The sequence below is a fragment of the Spea bombifrons genome, chromosome 3 (genome assembly GCF_027358695.1).
Source record: "Spea bombifrons isolate aSpeBom1 chromosome 3, aSpeBom1.2.pri, whole genome shotgun sequence".
NCBI lineage: Eukaryota > Metazoa > Chordata > Amphibia > Anura > Pelobatidae > Spea > Spea bombifrons.
Window position 1 is genome coordinate 73,920,692 of NC_071089.1, and position 20,931 is coordinate 73,941,622.

The 20,931-nt window shown below is 38.2% G+C and overlaps 1 protein-coding gene across 1 annotated transcript in view; it reads right to left on the minus strand.

The window, feature by feature from the left end:
* RIMS1 (regulating synaptic membrane exocytosis 1) overlaps positions 1–20,309 on the minus strand; it is a 157,603-nt gene extending 137,294 nt beyond the window's left edge. The window contains exon 1 of the mRNA XM_053461071.1: positions 19,816–20,309. Within this exon, the coding sequence (XP_053317046.1) occupies positions 19,816–19,979 (164 nt within the window). The 5' untranslated portion in view covers positions 19,980–20,309. The remainder of the gene's footprint in view (positions 1–19,815) is intronic.
* Between the last annotated feature and the right edge of the window lie 622 nt (positions 20,310–20,931).

Consider the following 20,931-nt stretch of genomic DNA (forward strand, 5'->3'; position numbering starts at 1 on the left):
AAACGTATGCTGAATATTATTAAGGCTTCTCTCATTGCGTATGGTGCTTGTAATAGGGTAACCTAACAGGCAGCATGTCATTGAACGCCAGCCCAAGTTTAATTAAGAAGAAATTCTTAATTACGGCTATAGTAACCATATTAAGTAAAATCAGATGCCAATGATTAAGATTATGAATTAGATTTAATTTAAATCATTAATTCAATTACATTTTTTAAAGATATTTTTTCAAAGCTATTGTAAACTAATATTTTGGAGCGGGCATATCCTTAATCTAATCCACATATCCCTGCTAATGCGGGTGACCGTAAGGGACCCTAGACATATCCATTCGAATATCCAAATGCATATCCAATTTAGAGGTTACCAGATAATGGCAAACATATTATACGAATATATAGGTTACAATGAAATTGCACATGCGTAATTCTAAACTCAATAAAGTGAGAAAAAATATTTTACTGATGAGAACAGCATCTTTAGATTTCTTTGCAAAGTTATCCTATAAGTTCCCAGACTTACATAAAAGCCGGTATCATTTCACAGTCGGTGGAAATCATTATTTTTCACTTCTTTGAATTGTGCTTCTTTAACTTTTAGATACTTACCCATTCAACAACATCTAACATGACAGGACGCTTGCCCTGTACTCGGCTTTTGTGTTGCTCTTTCACCTTGATATAAAAACTGTAAAAGGTTGTCTGCTATTTCCAACCGTGCAGCAATGTGAAATTACTGAAATACATGTCCTGCCAAAATATATAGTGTATAGCAATAGATTTTTGATCACAGCCTTTGAAAAATGTAGGGTGAAAAGGCTGGTATTCACTGTGGATACCTTGAAGTTTCCAGAATCTTTCCATTAATATATCGTATATATCGTGTATGTGTGTGTGTATGAATGAAGGCATACAAGTATGGAGGGTGAGAGAGGTATGAGAGAGAAATAGAGATATATATAGACTTAATAATAATAGCTTTAATATGTGTTTTAAGTAGTATCCTATGGTCTATCACCTAACAAAATTTTATATTAATTTGTACATAAAACAAATATATTTGTATTCACATTTAAATGAAGCATTCACACTTACTGTAAATGTACTCTCTTGAATGGACACAGGTCTTCATTTTCATTTTCCCTGACTTAGTTTTTTAGTCTGACTAAGTTGGCCAACAAGAAAAGTTCTTGGGCACATCCAAAATACTAAACTAGAGAACAGCCAACATAGCTTTCACTTCTCTGACGTTGATGAACTGGGCTGAAATGGGATTGAAATCAAGTCTCGTCCTACTACACCAGTTGTCAAGGTTCAGGTTCAACCTTAAAAGGAAACATATAAATGTGTGGAATATGCAGAACCCCCTAAACTTGTTCTCAACTATTTTCCTAAAAATAACCCAAGTGTGAAGACGCAATAAACAGATCTTGTCAAACAGTAATTGCTTTAAATATGTTTTTAACCTGATAAAATTATAATTTGTCAAAAATTAAGCTGGCCGTAACTGTATAGATGGAACTATCTTCATCAGATGTTCAGCGGTTATGTGTCGGTTATCAGAATCTAAATATAAAACTAAATTAAGGGGCCAGTAAGGCTCATGCCCATTCTTACATTCATATATTGCGTTATTGGGGATTGTAGAATGGTTCAGAATTGCAGGGGACAGTAAAAAATGCCAGCTGATCTCACAATAGATCGGGTGGTCATCATGTGGATCCCACAGTGCACTACAATTCTGGCAAACATAAGAACCGACAAAAGTCCTTAATGTTAAAATGAGCAGAGATTTCTTTTTTCTTCATTGAAAAGACAAATGTCAAAAACAGAGGAAATGCAAATTATATTTCAAATCTATTCTCGTGATTACTGAAAGTGTATTGTGTAGGAGAGAAAACAGATGTGACAACAGGAAAGTAGGTGTGACTCAGATGATCGCCATATGCGTTGATGCCTCCTCTGTGCCAGTTAAGAAATAGGTGCTCTTCTCAACCAATCAGGAATGTTCTTTGCCAACAGGAGAAAGTGCATCACATTGTTTGACAGCGTGGCTTCAGCCTGCACAAACCAAACGAAAAGCTCGAAAAGCACATCATATATAAGGGACCGTTTAACCTCATTGGTGAGACCTGTTTAGCATATCAATTTCCAGTCCTGTAGTTCTCTCCTGCCTGAACCAATCAACAACAGAACAGTAGAGTAGAGATAATGAAGATCCCGACAACAAGTAGTTATGATTGCTTTGTCTACGGTAAACACATAAGCATACCTGGGAGCCTCCAGGTAAAGTCCCGTTACCTGGGTTTTGGGTCAGATCAGGGAGATGTGTCCTGCCCTGAGAAGATCCCAGGTATGCACATACTGTGTGCTGCGTTAAAAAACATATAATGTTTTTAATCTGTATAGAACTATAACATCTAGAAAGAATCTAGTAGAAAGTAGAAATGGCACACTTTCCTCCATGTTATTTTATTTGATTAAAAGGCAACTGTGTACTTAACTTGGCTTTTATCAGGGTATTTATTGTTCTCTCTGCCCAGTAATAGATCACTAGCAGAGCGTCGGCAGGTTCCATTCTGTATATTTAAAAAACAACGGCCTGCTTCTTTCCAACAGTGTGGGGATTTCTTTTCAAATGAACAAGAGTCCGTCAGTCCTGTTGTTTTTCTTTGCTGTAAGATGCGTTTTAGAAGCATTCTTTAAGCTGTATAAAGTGCAGAAAGCTACACAATGTGGTTATTTCAAATACAGCTAGAAGCTGTCACATCACGACTGCAGATTCTGATTCATTTTCCATATGTTCATCTCCACTAAACTGCATTTCTATAGGAAATTTTTGATACTGGCGTGCAAAACTAGGCTTCCATATATAGGCCTCCATGTCATTTGCATTCTCAGAACGCGATAAGGCTGACCCTGGCCACATGGCCGTCTTTAATGATTATAGGGTCTTGGCAAATTTTCCAGCCATGTCCTCCCCAGCCCTGTCAACCAGTATTTGTTATCTGCTGATATACCATGGTTCTTTAGATTATGTATTTTTTTTTTTAAATGGGGATGCTTTGAGAGCCCATGGTATTGATGCAGTTGGTCCCTAAGATAAGTTTGGTCCAGTTCACCACTAAGATCCTACACCTGCCTGTTGGTTAGATGCTGCAAAGTCCAGACATTGTTTAGATTCACTATTCACCTCGATAGTATTATCCTACCCATCCCTGCTGCTACAGTTAACTTGGGGTAGTGGTTTAGGGTTAGTCCTGGACCTGTCTAGAAAGGTATCTTAACGAGGGGGAAAACATCTCATCTTTACCATCATTACCATTTTAGCTCTGGGTGTTGTGTTTAAGTACCTGCCCTCTCAGTTATATTTCGTGCTTTGTCGATTGTTCTGAAGGTTATTGATTTCCAAGCTTCCTGCCATATCTGCCCCAAACTTCTATCCAACAGATGCATATGTATCTAAACCTGACCTTTGATCCCACTGGTATATAGACGAATGTGCTTTTTTCAAGCTGGAAAACCCTTATCACAGGTGCCTGTCAGGCAGTGACACAAACCGTGGACAAGGATGGGGTTAACGACTGCCTGCACCAGTTTAGAACTTCTAAGAAAAAGAGAATTATATATATATATATATATATATATATATATATACACACACACACATACATACAATATATACATACAATATTATTTGTATATCATTTTTAAAACAAAAAGGACTGTTTACGGTTTACTTTTCTACGGTTCTGTATGTACAATGTTTTTTTAATGGTTTTGTTTAATTTTCTAACTGCATAACTTGAGCTAATTTAACAAAATATTACCTTCATTAAACTTTAAATGCAACAATTTTATTTTGCAGATTCTTTTTTGCAAATCTTACATTTGGCACTTCAGTAAACAAAATAAACTTGTATAAACATGTTTACATATTAAAATATGCAATATACATATATATTACACCATTACCACCTTCCTGTATTCAGGATCTCTAAGATTATTCCTTATCATGAATGTAGTTCTTCCCATCGTAAAATCTGGTTAGGAAAATAATTTATATGCCATTGACCCTTTAAGTGGCCAGGGTTAAGAACCCCCCCCCCCCCCTTGGGAAGCCAGGCCGGTACATGTAGATAGCAAAGTAAACTCATGTAGGCGATACATGGTAAAATACCATAAATATAATAAATAACTTGTTTTAAAGTGTTTTTATTTATCTTTTCATTGGGGAGGTTTATTGTAAGGGAGCACCTGTGATGTCCCAAATCTCTTAATGTTATCAGTGATCAAACTTGTCAAGCAGCATGCCGGCCAACTGATCTCACAATAGATCAGGTGGCAGCATGCTCCTCACTTTTTTAATATTATAAAGCATTGCCATGGTAGCAAGCAGGCTACAGTACACAACATTTCACCTACCGTATTTGCTCGATTATAAGACGAGGTTTTTTTCAGAGCAAATGCTCTGAAAAATACCCCTCGTCTTATAATCGAGGTCGTCTACTAATCAGACCTCAAAATGTCCGGTGGGGCCATGCTACTTACCGGGCTTTGGTCGCGAGCAGCAGGAGAACAAGAAGCTAGCAGCGTGTCACAAAACTCTGCCTCCCCCCTCCTTCCTCTGGGGGCGGGGCCAGAGAAGTTGCACGCACAGCGGGCCCCTGCAGAAGTCTTGAGTGAGAGATCAGCAGTTCAGGTAAGGGGGTGGGGGGCTGGGGGGTTTGAGCGTGTGTGTGTATATGTGATTAATGGAATGAATGAGTATTTAAATGTTTGTGAATGAGTGTGTGTTAGTATGGATGTGTAAGGGTGGTGGTGGTAGCATGGCATAGGGAGGCTGTACTCACACTCCTATCATCCTAGGTTCCAGCATGTACTGGCTGCCTTGGCTTGATAGGGGTGTGATTGCTGTTAGCAGTTATATATATATCTCCAGAAATGCCTTTTAACCCCCTATATGCCACTCTGCCCCATGATATGCCTTTTAACCCCCTATATGCCACTCTGGCATATAGGGGATTAAAAGGCATATCATGGGGCAGAGTGGCAAATAGGGGGTATAAGGCATTTCTGGGGGCAGAGTGGCAACCCTGGGGGCAGATGTGCATAACTGGGGGGGGGCAGGTTGGCAAATAAAAGGAAATAAAAAAATATATATTTTTCTCAATCATAGCTTTTATTAAATATGAAAATATTGTTTACATTAATTAATATTTACTAGTAAAACTTTTTTTCCTATAGGGTAGTCTTATATTCAGGCTTTTTGTTTTTTTCCTAAATTAATATTTAGATTTTGGGGGGTCGTCTTATAATCAGGGTCGTCTTATAATCGAGCAAATACGGTATTTTTGTTTTTAATTTTGGAAAGGCAGCTGACCAGTTTGTGACTGATCTGTGGCATCGTCTTTACTGTTGAGGAAGCCTGCACATTTAAATATACTGTAAGCACTCAAGACAGAGGGCACCTCAGAGAGGATAAAAGTGATCGCAGAGAGGGAACCCTATGGCGCCATCACGTATGAGATACATAGTTGGGATCCTGGGTCAATTTTGCTAACCATGTATCACCAGTGGCATATACTGGGCTAGCACTACTGTTCAATGGGCCAGCTGAAAAAGGCAGATCAATAATCATGGCACAGTCCTATGACATTTTGGCCCTGTGTCATGTGTTCTTAAAAAGCATCGATTCCCGGCGCTGAGCAGTAAGGTCGATGGTGCAGAAGGGGAGGCCCTGGCTTATCATTGCTGTGTATCACATAGGTGGATGGTACGAAAAGCGTTAGGTACAGTGCCACAATACATTCATTGCATAGAATACTAGCAAAAACATTGTTTTTGTCTCCTCTAGTTTGTACGCAACAACAGTGTATGCCAAACGACAAACGTTCCCATCAAAAATAGGAAGGCAAATTTCCTTTCTGGAAGAGTCTAGATATTCAACACTACCAGGAATTTTGTTTCTAATGCAGAATCTAGTCAATTAGGTAAATTCGACAGCATAAATGGAACAGCGCTTTTAAGGGGTCCCTCAGTTTTAATCTAAATATCTCATATCATTCTGAAAAACAAGCTTGCTGTAGTAAATGAATAGTATAATTGAAGGTTCTCCTGAAAGCTCTTTGGTATCATTTTCCATCAGATAACATGCCTTTTGGTATTTCAGCACCACAGGCCTGCGGGGAAGAAAATGTTTAGCGTTGGAAAAGTGAAAATTAACAGCTTGACGATTTAATTGACCGCTGTATATTCCGGCCTTTTATTTGTTTTCGTTGATCCCAGTATAACGGCTATTAATTTTCACCTGAAAAACTATTTACAAGTTTATTATAAATCAAGCTATTATTCTGATAGTGTAAATGATGCCCAGTGTGGAAATCCTATTTTAGAGCAAGATTGCAAACGTAATTTATTATGAACAACGCAGGAAGTGCTTAAAACCAAACCTATAAACAGATATGAGCACAAGAGCTCACATGCCGCGTGAAAGGAGACGGGTGAATCCTGTGAATATTTGCGAATTAACCCTAAATTAGGGAGTTCAGTACCGGCAAAGGAAAAACGTGATATTTTTTTCAACACTTTCAGCACCCTTTCTTGTTAAACGAATTCCGAAAGCAGTACGTTTCAGGAAATGATTGCACCAGACTGTTTGTGTCTCGTGCTCTTTGAAGCGCTTGTTATTCCACTGACCATGTATAATTAAATACACGGGTTACATACTCGCTTTCGGAGAACAGTTATAGCTACAGGAGATCCATGAGAAGTCCGTTCACCTTTATACGGCTTTCGTAAAATAGAACAATAACCATGAGCGTTGTAAAATGATTAGCAACCGTATCCAACAGGATTTGTTTTAACATATTTGTATTTTCAATTTTATTCTGTTTGTTTCGAATTCGTAGGATGCACATCTCTATGCGTCAATAGCAACATAAGGATAGGCGCTGGAATAGGTGTATGTAACATGATCTATGCTCAGGCCTTGCAGAGATTTTTTTTCCATGTCTCCAGCTCAGGAGTCCACTTTAACCTGTTACATACCAGAGAGGTATGCAAGGCAGTGCTTTTCCATGAGCTGCTAGCCCTTCTCGCACACGGAGAGTTAATCATGTTCCATGTTATCATACATCTCTTCATTATATTCATGGTGCAGCATAGCAGTCGCCTCTGTAATCACATTAGATTATGCAAAATGATGTCTCCAGTGAGTGTCTCGGAGGCTTTTTATGATGACTCCACCTCTCCCCGGCTCTGCAGTTTTTATGAATGACTGGCAATCAATGACAATGAATGACTGCCAACTGCCCACTCAACCCTTTCTACGCTCTGCACGTACACGCTACAGCACGGAGCGACGTTCGCTGACTACAAATGAGCCTTCCAGTCACTCTACCAGGGTTTTTTCATCACCGGCGACTATATTTTCTCTAGAACGCATTTATAAAGTGACATTTTGTTAAAGTGCAATGGCGCTGAGAGGCCCTGCATCAGTTCAAGAGTGACAAAAGGGTTATTGTAAAAAAGTAAATGTTACTTGAACATACATTGTATGTACAAAGTATGCATTTACAAAATACATTGCTTAGCTGGTTCTTATAAATTGACACAGTGTCTACAGCTGTAGGTACGTTACCTATTCCAGAAGCTACTTTAAACTGTACTGTCCAAGCGTGTATGAAATGGATATATTATATTTATATAAACAGGGGCATAACTAGAAACCATAGGGCCCTGGTATGAAAATTGCCCTGAGGCTTTCCATTGGCTGGTCTGTGTCATCACTGCCCCTAAACAACTTGTCTCCGCCGTCACTCTGGCACACATATGTAAACACACACAAATTACACACATGTACACATTCATTATAACATACACTCCATCCCACCCCACTTACACATACATGCTCACAAACACCTACACATACATATGCACACACACAATTACATCCATGCTCACACAAACGCACATAATTACACATCCATGCTCACACACACATGCACGCAATTAAACATCCACGCTCACACATACAAAATTGCACATCCATGCACACACACTATGACACAACTCACATTCATACATACATACAAACTTGAAGCAGCCAGTCGGTGGCAAGAAAGAACATCCATTGAAACCAATAGGAGCTCTTTCTACACATGCACAAAGGGGTCTGAACAAACCCCACCTGCAGTGTTCACCCAGTCAAAGCAGTCAAATAGCGGGTATATCACATGCAAGGAGATGCGTTCGGCCGAACACATCTCCTTCATAAAGATAGCTGGGGTGTGTGCAAGAACAGGACAAATCTGTAAGAAACAATAAGAGCTGCAAAAACACATACTGTCAGAGAAGCACTTATTTTAAATACACGAAAGGTCTTTTTCTTTTTGATAGAAGATATAAGCTCGCTATGAGAAAGCCAAATGAACAATAACATTAAGAACTAAGTATTTTTATACTCCTATGAAATCAGCAATGAGTGCAGAAAGAGAAGGGGATCCTCCTCTTTTCTAGACCTTCTTTGTACAATGCTCTGGGGTATGACATTATTAATTCACGAGGGAAAGATATACAGAGGTCTGCACAGACCTCCTTATTATGCTGTAAATAGACTGGTTTGATCTCCCTAACTGGGCCTTTTAAAGCTGCAGTGCATTAGGGGAGCAGCTACCCCGGCCCTCTCACTTAGCTATATGTACAATAAAATAATGTATTAGCAAACGGTCTCTAGGGCTACAGCAGGGGCAGCTCTAGGGTTCCAAAGAAAACATATATATATATATATAATATTCCTTTTCAGGCATAAACACACAAAATACCTGACAAAATGTATTTGTCCCTCAAAACCCACAATTGATGTAAAACCATACATTTAAAAGGAATATGTTTCTCACTCCATCCACTTCCTGCTTAATCTGTTGATATGGGAGAACCAACACTACGCCATGTGAAACCAGGTTTATTACGCTGTGATTGCATTAAGATTTGTTGCTTTTTCATACTGATTTTTTAATAAATTGCGACATGTATTTGGAAAACATATATGTACAGTACAAATGGTTGAAGGCTCACATTTACTGTAAAGATAGTGCTTGCAAATTACAGGCAACGTGAAGATACAAATAAGTCCAGAAATGCAAGCAAATATTAGAATTACAGTTATTTAACGCAATAATACAGAATTAGCACTCTAGCATTAAAACTCCTAATGTGTTGTACAGGCGTTTCCATGCTGCAGTTCCAAATGTAATTATACTATTGATTAACTACAGGAAAAGTTCAAGTGCCTCTTCACAAAGGTGGAACTAAATGGCAAATTCATTACTGAAAATATGTTTCAATTTATTCTCACCTTTTTTGGATGAGTCTAAGTATATTATAAATATGATTAAGAAGTCTCGAACCTAAAGTTGGTGTTTATATGCTTTTGCTCAATGAAACCTAGCAGCGGCCTCCATAACTGGAGGTCTAAACAGAAACAAGGTCTGGAGCAGATGGTAGGATCGAAGGGTGGTGGGATTTAGAGTGAGAGGTAAAATGAATATGGAAATGTATCTTATTCTTCCTTTCGTCCATCTAGAGTTTTTTCCTGTCATTATGATTGTATCTGTTCTAAGAGAGCTCTCTTCTCCACCTGCTATCCTAAGCTGTCTGGCACATGCTTCTACAACATGCCCTTACATTGTTCCACCTGCTCCTACAAATTGTCTTCTGCTTCACTCAGTCCACCAAACTGTCTTTGTCTGCTTCACCTGCTCCTCGACTCTAACTTCTTCTTTAACATAACATTTGCCCAATGTGCCCTATGGCCAGTCTGGACCTGGTCCATGCTATTTCAAACAGGGCTAAGATGATCACCGAATATTATGTAATATATCAAACGCTGGCTTGTCAACAGTTAAATCTACTCCTCCACCAAAATCCCATCATGCTAGACAGGAACTGATGTTAGCTTTACCCCAGTTCCCCCCTAGTGCTTTTCAGGTTTTACTAATTTGCCTGGGGCAAGAATACAGCCAACTCATGAAAAGTAAAAAAGCTCCCTAAATACATTCTGCTTAGTATGAATTGCCCCTTTAAAGATGATAAGATTCTACACTCTGCGCCTACACACCATGACATTCTTCGTAATGAGAATAGATGATAAAAACAAAATGTTACTTATTTTTAAGCCCAGCTGTCACTTGTTTTTGCCAAGGAATGAATAGAAATATTGCTGTCATGTTTCCAATTCCTAACAGTAAAGTTGTAACACCTCACCAAGCCTCTTATTTTTAAAATTGTATTAAAATGTATTTATTATTAAAGTGGACCTGTCAACATCGGTACAATATAACAATACATAAAATATATAGTATAAACATTGGATATGTGATCTCCCCAACATTTTGAGTCAAAAAGCCTCTATCAAGGGCAAAGATCGAAGGCGTGATGCAAAAGCGCAAATAAATACTTGGGTCTGCCATGGAAACATGGAGATGTGAAGTAATTATGCCATGATGTCCACCATGCCTTAATGTACAGATGCATGCACATAAAGATAAGAGTATTAAGCCAGTGTACGATTGTGGGCAAACATAGAACATAGAAGACAATAAACACAAAAAAGCAAGTAATAACATGCATAGTTTTGTATAATATATAATCAGTTCATATTTCCTATGGGCAGTTGTACTGTATATGTCTATAAATTATAATATTAACTGTGATTATACAGTACATGATGGTCATTGATGCTAATACAGTGCCACTGCATTTATAACCAAGGTGTGCTGGTATATTTTTCTTTTACATTTAAAGGACAATTGTCTATAACTAAAATATTACTAATGACAACTGTCTTACAGATGGGTCTGGGCAAGAGCCAGGTAGCTTTTAAATGCAGTCTTCAAATGCAGATGGATAACATTAAATGCTGCCTTATATTGATCTCTTTTGTAGATATCCTTACAAAGTTTAATTTCGAAACACATAAACTGCATTTTGTTTATGTAGAAAGATCAGTCTATCATGGCAGATGTATTAAGATTCAAATTATAGTAGTGCATCAAATAGTTGTTAAAAATAAAAAAAGTGTTTAAAGAACACTATTGCACTTGCACTCCACAGAGACATCACAAAGCACTTAACATTGCCACAAAATAGAAATGCAGAAGCACACAACATTCGAAGTTTGTTAAATGCATACTAATTAAATATATTTAATTACCTTAAGTTGAATTATTCTGCTCAAATAGAAGGTCCTAAAAACATTTCCAATACGACAATAGCATTAAGTAGTCATATTAGAAAGAAAGATATTCACTTATATCGTCTAGAAGACATAAGACTGTCAGGGACTGTAGATTAATGGTCTCGAGCACTCTTCAAGGTTTACATATTTATTTTTCTATACTTGTTATCAATTAGCCAATTTCAAACTGTACTGTCAAGGAACCATTAAATGGGAGGACCTACATATTATCTGAGCCTTAAATACAGTGTTGTATACAGTAATATAGTTAAGCATTGAAGAAAAGCAGTTTTTATTTCATTGGGTTCCATTAAACAAGCCAATTGGTAAATGATTTAAGTAAATTAGAAGAAACGTCTAGAGCGTGGCAGCTGCAGTTTAATGTTGATAAATGTAAAATGATGCACTTGGGACTTAAAAATTACAAGGCAGAATATTAGGGACCCTGTTCTGCCAGTGAAAAAAGAAGAAAGTGACATTGGAGTAATTAGTTCAGATGACCTAAAGGTTAGCAGACAATGTAATGGGTTGCACAGCGAGAGGCATTAGCAACAGGAAGAGGGAGGTGGTTGAACCATTTTACAGATCTCTGGTCAGGCCTCACCAAGAGTATTGTGTACAGTTCTGGAGACCCCACCTCCAGATGAGTATTGACAAGGTAGAGATCATTCAGAGGAGAGCTACAAAAATGGTAAGTGGTTTGCAGGATAAAAAAGATCAGAGACCAATAGATCTTGTTTAGCTTGGAGGAAAGAAGAGAGAGGGGAGATTAAATAGAAACGTAAATACTTAAAGGAATTTAACAAAATACAGTAGGGAGTGTTATGAGAAAGCAGGAGAAATGTTAGAACAAGAGGTCATAGTCTACAACTAGAGGGTCAAGGGCTTAGGTGTGACGTAAACTTATACATACAAATTCATGCTAACACACAATTATATATGTACATGCTTGCATCCATATTAGGCAGGAGAGCCAAGTCACTTTTGGGATACTAGATAAGACACTGACACCCTCAGTAAGTTGCTCAGGTGTCTTTAGTGTTAGTGACTGCAACATGTCTCTAGTTTGACCTGTGTGCCTTAGTTCTGCAATTCTTCCTGGTTCCGTTCTCGTCCTTTCCCTGACCCCTGTCTTCTTATTGTTTGACCTGGCTATTGTTACTTGGACTTCACCTTCTCAATTGCGCTCCAGCTCTGCCTGATTACTAAGTTAACCTCTTGCTGGAACTAAGCCACCATAACTGACCTCCAACCTTGTATCTGACCTGTTAATCTGTTGCTAACCCTGGCCTGTCCACTCACTTTTGTTGCATTATTGTATTTTGGGATTGTTAACCATGGCTATACCTGCTGCCCATTATCCCCTGATCTCTGGCTCTGTATCTCTTTCGGCACACCATTTCTATACTTGCTCCTAGCTGAGCTGTCCTTGCTAAGCACCCTGTCTAGCCCTATAAGGAAGTGTGACTAGTCTGCAAAAGGGGTTTCAGTCCTTCAGATCAAAGAAGGCTTAAGAATTTCTTCCTGACTGGTTGACAGTGTGTGAGCATGAATGTGTGTGTGTGTCAGTGTGTGTGCAGGCATAAAAATAAGACCTAATATTTATGTATTCTTTATGTAACTTTTCATTTTTTTAAGTGACCATTGGTGACTGATACATTTAAACCTAGGTAGGTTTATTTCACGTACAAAATAAGAAAGTGAGATATGTTGATCTACATAAAATAAGTATATAAGTAAAAATACAGAAATACTTTTTTTATGGAAATAGTTATGGAATACAGGACTTTTATGTGAGCAACAGTTTCTATGTTGGAGATATCGAAGCCAAAAGTATACTTTTGACCCAGTAGAAGAATTGTTTTTGCTTGTACGGCAGATGGCTTACCATAAGTTGCCACTTTAAGGAATGGTCACAAACTGGTGGGTGAACAAGCAGACTGACATTGACAGATTGGAATCTGAACATTTCTTGAGTTTTTCTGTGGAAAAAAACTGTTATAGTTTAAAACTAGCATAAGTATGCTTACAGAAACATAAATTATGCCAGTTATTGAAGGGGTATTCAACATGTTCCTTTAACCAGAGACACTAATAGAAAATGCACACTCAGAGCTGCACTAAAATCACTTCTCATCTGCAAGAAGCAATTTTTTGTATGTGTACCTGGTAAAAAGGGACAGACTGGTCACCAGAGAATGAAAGAGCTTATTATATTGTTTGTATAATAACTATAATGTGGGTTAAATGAGGTACAAAAGGCAGGAGAATGATCAGATCAGTAAACTAATCTAAAAAATGTATTGTTTTATATATATAAAGAAAACATATATTAGGTTACATATATACTTGATATTTTAGAGTAAACGTGTGGGTTCAGGGGAACATCTGAACTGCAAACTGTTGGGGATAGCATGACAGTGTCCTTAAGTCCAGTAAGGAGTACAAGCAAATTGTGTACTCCTTACAGAGAAACTCTTGTACTAAAGTGTTATTTTTTTATCAATTTTAGTACACAGACTTGCATTCTATAGTCTGTCATGACCCTAGTAGGCCTTTGGCTCGGCAGAGGCTACCTGTGAGTCAGGGAAGCTGCAACTTAACAACAACTGAAATATTACCCATTGCCTACGTTTCTCATGAGAGAAAGCATGCCCATAAAATTGAGGGAGTTTCTTGCACTTTGAAGGAATCTCTCAATTCTGGTTTTTAGCTTGGACCACCACTTTCTCAGTCTTGACCTCTCCAGTTTCTAATCAATATAATTGGTTCATTTAGTTTAAGTGTATGGGACTAGTCTACCTCTGGGAAAGTTGGAACACTGGCAAAAGGCCACACAATTATCTACAGGGTCCTGATATCTTGGCCGCATCGTATACAAATAAGGTTAGTTTGTAATGCTGTAGAACACAGTTGGATATGTTTTTTTAGGTAGTGAACTCCACGTTGTAGGATATGGGAAAAAGGACAAATGCAATTTAACTGTTCGTTTCTGCTACAGTAAAAAAAAATTCTACAAAAATATCTACCAATGAGAGCTAATGAGATGATAATTGTAAATATGACAGAAATACATTACAAAATTTGCACTATATGGAAATTAGCACCTGTCAAAAGCATAAAAAATGTAATCACTTGAGTCCCTGAGGTCTGAGCACGACACTGTGATGTCATACAGCCCTTTGGCACAAAACCTGACAGCGTGATTAATTCTCTACTCAATACTTCTCTGCTTAGTCTGAATGAGCAGTCCACTTTGCTATTTCCCATTGTACCCGTCATAAAATAAATGTTCTAAACTCCCAGACTTTATAGTCATTAATTTAAACACGACAAATTTTGTCAACTTATCAAGAATAAGTGAAACACCCCACCTCTGAATAATATCACCCTACAAATAGGTAAATCAAACCACAAAGCCTGTGTTATATTTACCCCTGCTGAACAGGACGTATATACACATTAACGAAAATAGCTACTTCTTTGCAACTAGATATTAAAAAGGTCCCATGACATGTGTAAATGCTGGATTATTGTAAATAGTCAACTTCTTTTTTGGAATGCAAATTGTCCATTACTGAAGTGCCAGCCTTTCATACAAGAAGAATAGTTATGTATATTATATTTTTTTGTCGATAATTATTCTTAACTATATAACTTTAGCCTCAAGGGCCAGATATGTTAGTATATGATATGTTATTAACAGACTTTCCTATTAATGCCTACGAGGTGGCAACAAAACAGATCATATTAAAAATATATGCATACTACTTATAATGGCTCTGTGAATTCTGGTAATAGCGATAATACAGTATATATATATATATATATATATATATATATATACTTATAAATAATAAAAATAAATATTTATTTTTATTATTTTATTTACAAAAAGCTTACAATAAATTAATTCAAAGTCAAAAATATTATAAAAACAAATTTTTACACAAATAAAATAAAAAAAGAAGAAGAGGTTTTAAAGCCTAAAATTCCTAAATTTAGGAATTTTACAAATTAGCTCAGCCAAGCCATTTTTATCTTTCATAAAGATCTTTTTTCCCCAACGTATATTCTTTTGGGAAAAATAAAACTGACTACACCTTCAGAAAACTATGATTAAAAAAAAAACTCATTGTGGCTCAGTAGATAAAGCAATAACAGGCTAGTCACCTTTCAGCACCCAAGCTTGCTAGCTACCATAGAGTAATGTCTGAAAAAGATTACATTTATAGATGATAGTAGATTAATAGTTTTGGATTACAAAAGGTTTTATTGTTTCCCCGTTTATTTATGATCCAACTTATAAAAAACTGAAAATGCAGAGATTGTAAACTCCAGTAGTACTGTATTAGAAGAGAGATGTTTTCCTCTAACTTTTTAACTAGGTTGTCGATTTCTGTTTGGTCCTTGCAGTACCATGGACAGCTCCTAGTCTACACATTCAGTTTACTTGGTTTGCAGAAGAACATGGTGTACTGTGGCGTTTATGTACAAAGGAATGGCAAAAGGCCATCTACACTTCAAAATAACACATTTTACCTACTGTGTCATTGCATATTGACAATACAACATAATAAGCAGCACCTAAAATGTATAGAAACAGTTATTGTTGGTGTTGTTGGTATTAAACTGGATAAAACTTTGCTCTAACTTTTGTAAATACTGTATATGCCCCATGCATGCACAATTATTGATAATTCATTATTTAAAGCTGAAGGGAATGGCATTACTGTGGATTTTAACACTAGATCATTTAAAAATAAAATAAACACCGAGGTAATGTGGACTGCATATATGATTTTAGGCTACCACAACAGATTTAAATGAATAATATTCTGGAACTGCTTCCCATGGCCTTGAATATTTATTCCGAAACCAAATAATATAAGTAACAAAAACTAGTTACCTTTCTCAAACTTCACATTATGTAATTGTACATACATGTAGAATGCACACAAAGCTCAGGTAGGTGACAGTACATAAGATATCTCAGGGCAGGTGCTTATAAAATTGTGTACAACCTATAAATATACAAATAAAATTAAAAGCTAGGTATAAAAGGATATTTACAGTATAGTTAACCTTTTAAGTGCTTTTCGTACCTATTGTACGCCAGCTTTTGCGGCTTACATCCCCATTGATCCTCATCAACATTATGCAGTAAGGGGAAAGTACCACCGGCTGGTCATTGGAGTCTACTGTGCCAAAACGCATATCTCATACCTGGTTGGCACTATAAGGGTTAAAGGGACAATCGTGCCCCATTTGTTTTCAGTGATCAGTGTAGTAAGCTTAATTTACTGTTCCTATCCCTGTTTCAGTGAAATCTGAGCAGTGCTCGGTGCCTAGCTCCACAGCTGATTCAATGAATGAACGTATTTAGCTGGGTGTCACAGTAGCGCATGTGTACGTGTGCATGCACAGGCAATGGAATCATGCAATCATCCTTATATGTGCTACCAGTGCCTTTTATTCCCCTGCAAGGAGCCATCTATAGTATCAGACATCCTAGACTGCCAGCATTAGCCAAAAAAATGAGGGGGAAGAAATATTCTTTACACAGTTTACAGAATCCCTAAACCAAATAATAGAAGATGACCCGGTAAGCTAAATACCAGGTCATGGGCTTCTAACACTCACAACACCGCATCTTACCATCCGCAGAGAATACTATGGTACATAAAACATGTTCTCAAAGGCTGCCGTGCAGCATCACAGATAGAGGGGAGGGTTATTCACTAAAAAGAACTGAAGAGTTGGCAGGAGAGTTGTGGATTCAACTCCTTGAATCCACTATGCCTTAAAGGCCCAACCTTGGAAAAAAAGGTACTCTTTGTATATAAACAAATGGACATAGCTTACAATTTAAAATTGTATTCCAAAAATGATCCTCCAAACCCCTCTAGTAATCGGTCTGCCCATTGTCCCTTCACTTAGGCCTAATCCATGAAAAAGTCTTGCACTGAGTCTCCCTTCTCAGCAAACACGCAGATGCATTTCCCAAGGTTAAAACAGACCACAGAGATATTAACCCATATGGTATTATCATTAGCATCTTCATGAACGGTAACCTTTAGAGGTCCTCTCCTTCTAAGATTCTCACAGTGAAACATAGTAACAAACCTTAATGTCAGATTGAGTGGGTAGAAAGAGACATGTTTTAGACAATGTTGTCCAACAGATGTACATTAACTTTGAGTATCTTATAACTATGCAGCATGTAATGGGTTTATAGTGTGGAATGCTCTTTAAGCCAATGCTAGGATGGGATAGATCAGCCCATTCATAAATCTATACTAGGCAAAGCAGTGTGTTTGCATTTTTACAACCTTTCACTGCTCACTGAGCACCTGAGGGATAACTCATATGGGAAAACTCATCCACAAGCACACACCACTTATTTCACCACTAACACATGTGTATTAATAAACTATTTATCCTTTCCATACTAAAAAGATAAACGCATGCGAGGGTTAACAGGGGTCTAATCACATCTGGATAATACTAAAATGTGGAATACTAAGCTGTCCCAAATTGATAAAAACCTAGAAATACCTTAAAGACACAATGAGTTAATAAGGGTGTGTAACGTAGGTACCGATATCTTGAGATATAAACATATTATACCACCAGCAAGTTAAATGATGTTTATTGTCAATGCAATGTGTGTGTGTTGACTGGATGTAATATTATACTTATTATGCTGAAAGAAATGCAGCGTGAACGTTAGACTGGAGTTCTTTTCTTTAACCTGTACCACACCCACCGCACAGTATTTGATATTAAATGCTCCAGTGATACATCTCATATTCAGGATTATGAACCAGTCAATCTGCCCAACATGTATATAAAGCTCTTCAGATAATAAGATGATACATAAAAAAAAAAAATACCATAGAGCATTATTTCATTTTTTTTCATTTGGTTAGCACACCCTGCTGTCATCAAATATGAATCACAGCAAAATTTAAATTTCTGATTTCCGCACCTAACATGGACTTATTGGAACCTTTTTTCCACTGAAATGGTGTTAATCATACATTGGGATTTTATGGCAGTACATAACACATGATCTTTATTTCCAAATTCTATATTTCAACCACACACACATGGAGAAACCCATCAGTCTATAACATAAACAAAACAAAAAACTAATGTTCTCCATTGCAACCAGTAACCAGGCCTGTCCCCCTCACATGCAGGAAGATGGTGATCCCTCTTGAACCTTGAGCACTTCCAATCTCCTAAATCTACAATAACAGCCAGAAGACATAAGAAAGTCCTATATGTGTGGCACCAATAAAGTATTTATATATATGTTTATTTCATTAAATAATAACTATATAGACTGACTTGTTACTTGCATGACCATTCCTTGTAGCTCTTTGTACTACTTAACGGAAGGCCTACAGTTCATCTGAAACCAAGAAAATGGACACGCGAGTTATCGCTTAACCCCAAAATCTCATTTTCAGGGTATATTATATTTATAGATATGGAAAATCATTTCGTAAAATAACGTATTGCATATTCCTGTTACCATTGTGATTCTATGGTCCACCTCTGCCCATCAAATACATGAATTATTCCATCAAACCAAGAAAAAAGGACAACTTGTGCACAGTAATACCTTTTCCATATTACCGGTGGGCCTTTCTTGTCAAATAAAAAGAAGAAGAAAAAGAAATGATTGTATAAAATGGCTACTGACTGTTCTGCCTGTCAATACACGAAAATCCAGAAACAGTGTGCTATTCGACATTTTACACCATGAGAAAATTCAACCACACCCCATTCTCTGTGGCAAGTCAGCTTTTCCCAAGAAGAGGTCAGTTATCCACTTGCATCCAATGCCACAGGGTTTATACCGGCGTCCGCAGAAATAATTAGCATTCAAATAAACAGAATGCACAGATGGACCATTGGAGTGATCGGGAATACTGCCTGCTTGAGTGGCTTATTTTTGTATACATATGTACTTATAGACATGGTCATTCTACCCATGAACTGGATCCAGGAGGGATTGCTCTATGCAGTAATCTGACAGAGGCAATGCCCAGCATTTCTGCATATTGTCAGTGGAGCCAGGATTGATAGGCCTGGAGGTCCTTGTGCTGTAAATAGAAGAGGGGACAGGTCTTCTGCAGGCCATATTGGCCATTCCCTACAGACAGGGAGGCATCATTGATTATTATTTATAACTTTACAGTGCCAGAGCACAGCCCTGCATTTGGGAGATGGGAAAGGCTATGCACTGATGCTGTGCACTGCAACCTGTCAATGCATGAAAATGACAGACTGCAAGAATGGCAGGCTGGTGACATAGAACGAACCGGTTTCCGCTGAATACAAGTGGTATGACATCATTGCAAGAGATAAAAGGCATGCCTTACAGAAGCACACAGCAATCCCCCGGTACTGAAGGTGTTAAAGAACTGTTAGCCATTGTATCAAAAGCATAAACCTCGTATGGAATCTCATGCAACCCACCTACAGTAAATCATCGCCTTGTCACTTGGCTCCCAATTTTACACTGAATTAACGTGATCGCCTTTTTTAATCTAATTCTCTTACTTTAGCATGGCCTCTTCCTTCTCCTCCTCCTCCTTCTGTCGGTCCATCACTGCCATGATAATGTTCCTCTCCTCTTCTGTCAGATGGCTGAGATCAGGGAGATCTTGCATGGGGGGAGGCACTGTGTGTGGCCGAGGGCCTCTGGGCCCCGTTGAAGAAGACATGAGTGGGTTTAAGCAGGAGGGATGGGGGGCTGCCCACCTTCCGCCTCAGCGATCACACAAATGGACCTTTAAACCACCCCACCCTACCCTACCTTTCCAGTGTAGTCCTAGGAGCTGCAAACAGGGAAATCAGGCTTACAGTACATCCATATGAGCAAACAATGGAGGGCTGTACAGAGGTGGGGGGGCAGTCCCCCCAAGTTTTAGACAGCTTGAGATGTCTCCCCCATCTTTTGGAAAGAAGCGGTGGCCCCTGCAGCAGTGAAAGGAGCTGCAGTCTGGCTCTCCCCTGCCTGCTCTGTGCTTCTCGCAGGCAGCAGCAGTAGTACTTCTCCCGGTGCTGCTGATGTGGGAGTGGAGGTGGGGGAGTGGGGAAATGAACAGAAGCTGTTAACACTGTGCTGCGGGGGGAGGGGCGGCTGGCTGCATCCCTCCTTACCGAAGCATCTTCCTCCTACCTTGCTAAATGCATTAGATGACTGTCGGTGTAATGCACATATGCTTCATGGGAGTTGGAAAAAACAGCATATATTTCAAAAAACATTTTCATAAACTTAACCTAACAATATGTGGTCTAATAGATTCCGACCTGTGATTAGTAACAATGACATATATATACATACATACATACATATATATATATGCGCTGTATGTGTTTAATCCCACTGTAGCAGGATACCGTGTACAAATAGAAGAAGATACCCTTGGGTGCACAGGTGTTACATGGCTAAGGCTCCAATTTTGCTTATTAAGACCACCATATACTGGTTGAGGGTCATGAGAGTCACAGTCCAACATAGTATTCACTCTGGAAAGTGATGCACCGCACACTATTCTAAGTGAATAGAAAGGCTGAGATTGATGGCACATGCAGGTTAGTCTGGACTAGCCCCATTGCACAGACCTTTGCATTTGCTACGTATCAGATTGTGCTCCCTTTTGATACTTAAGG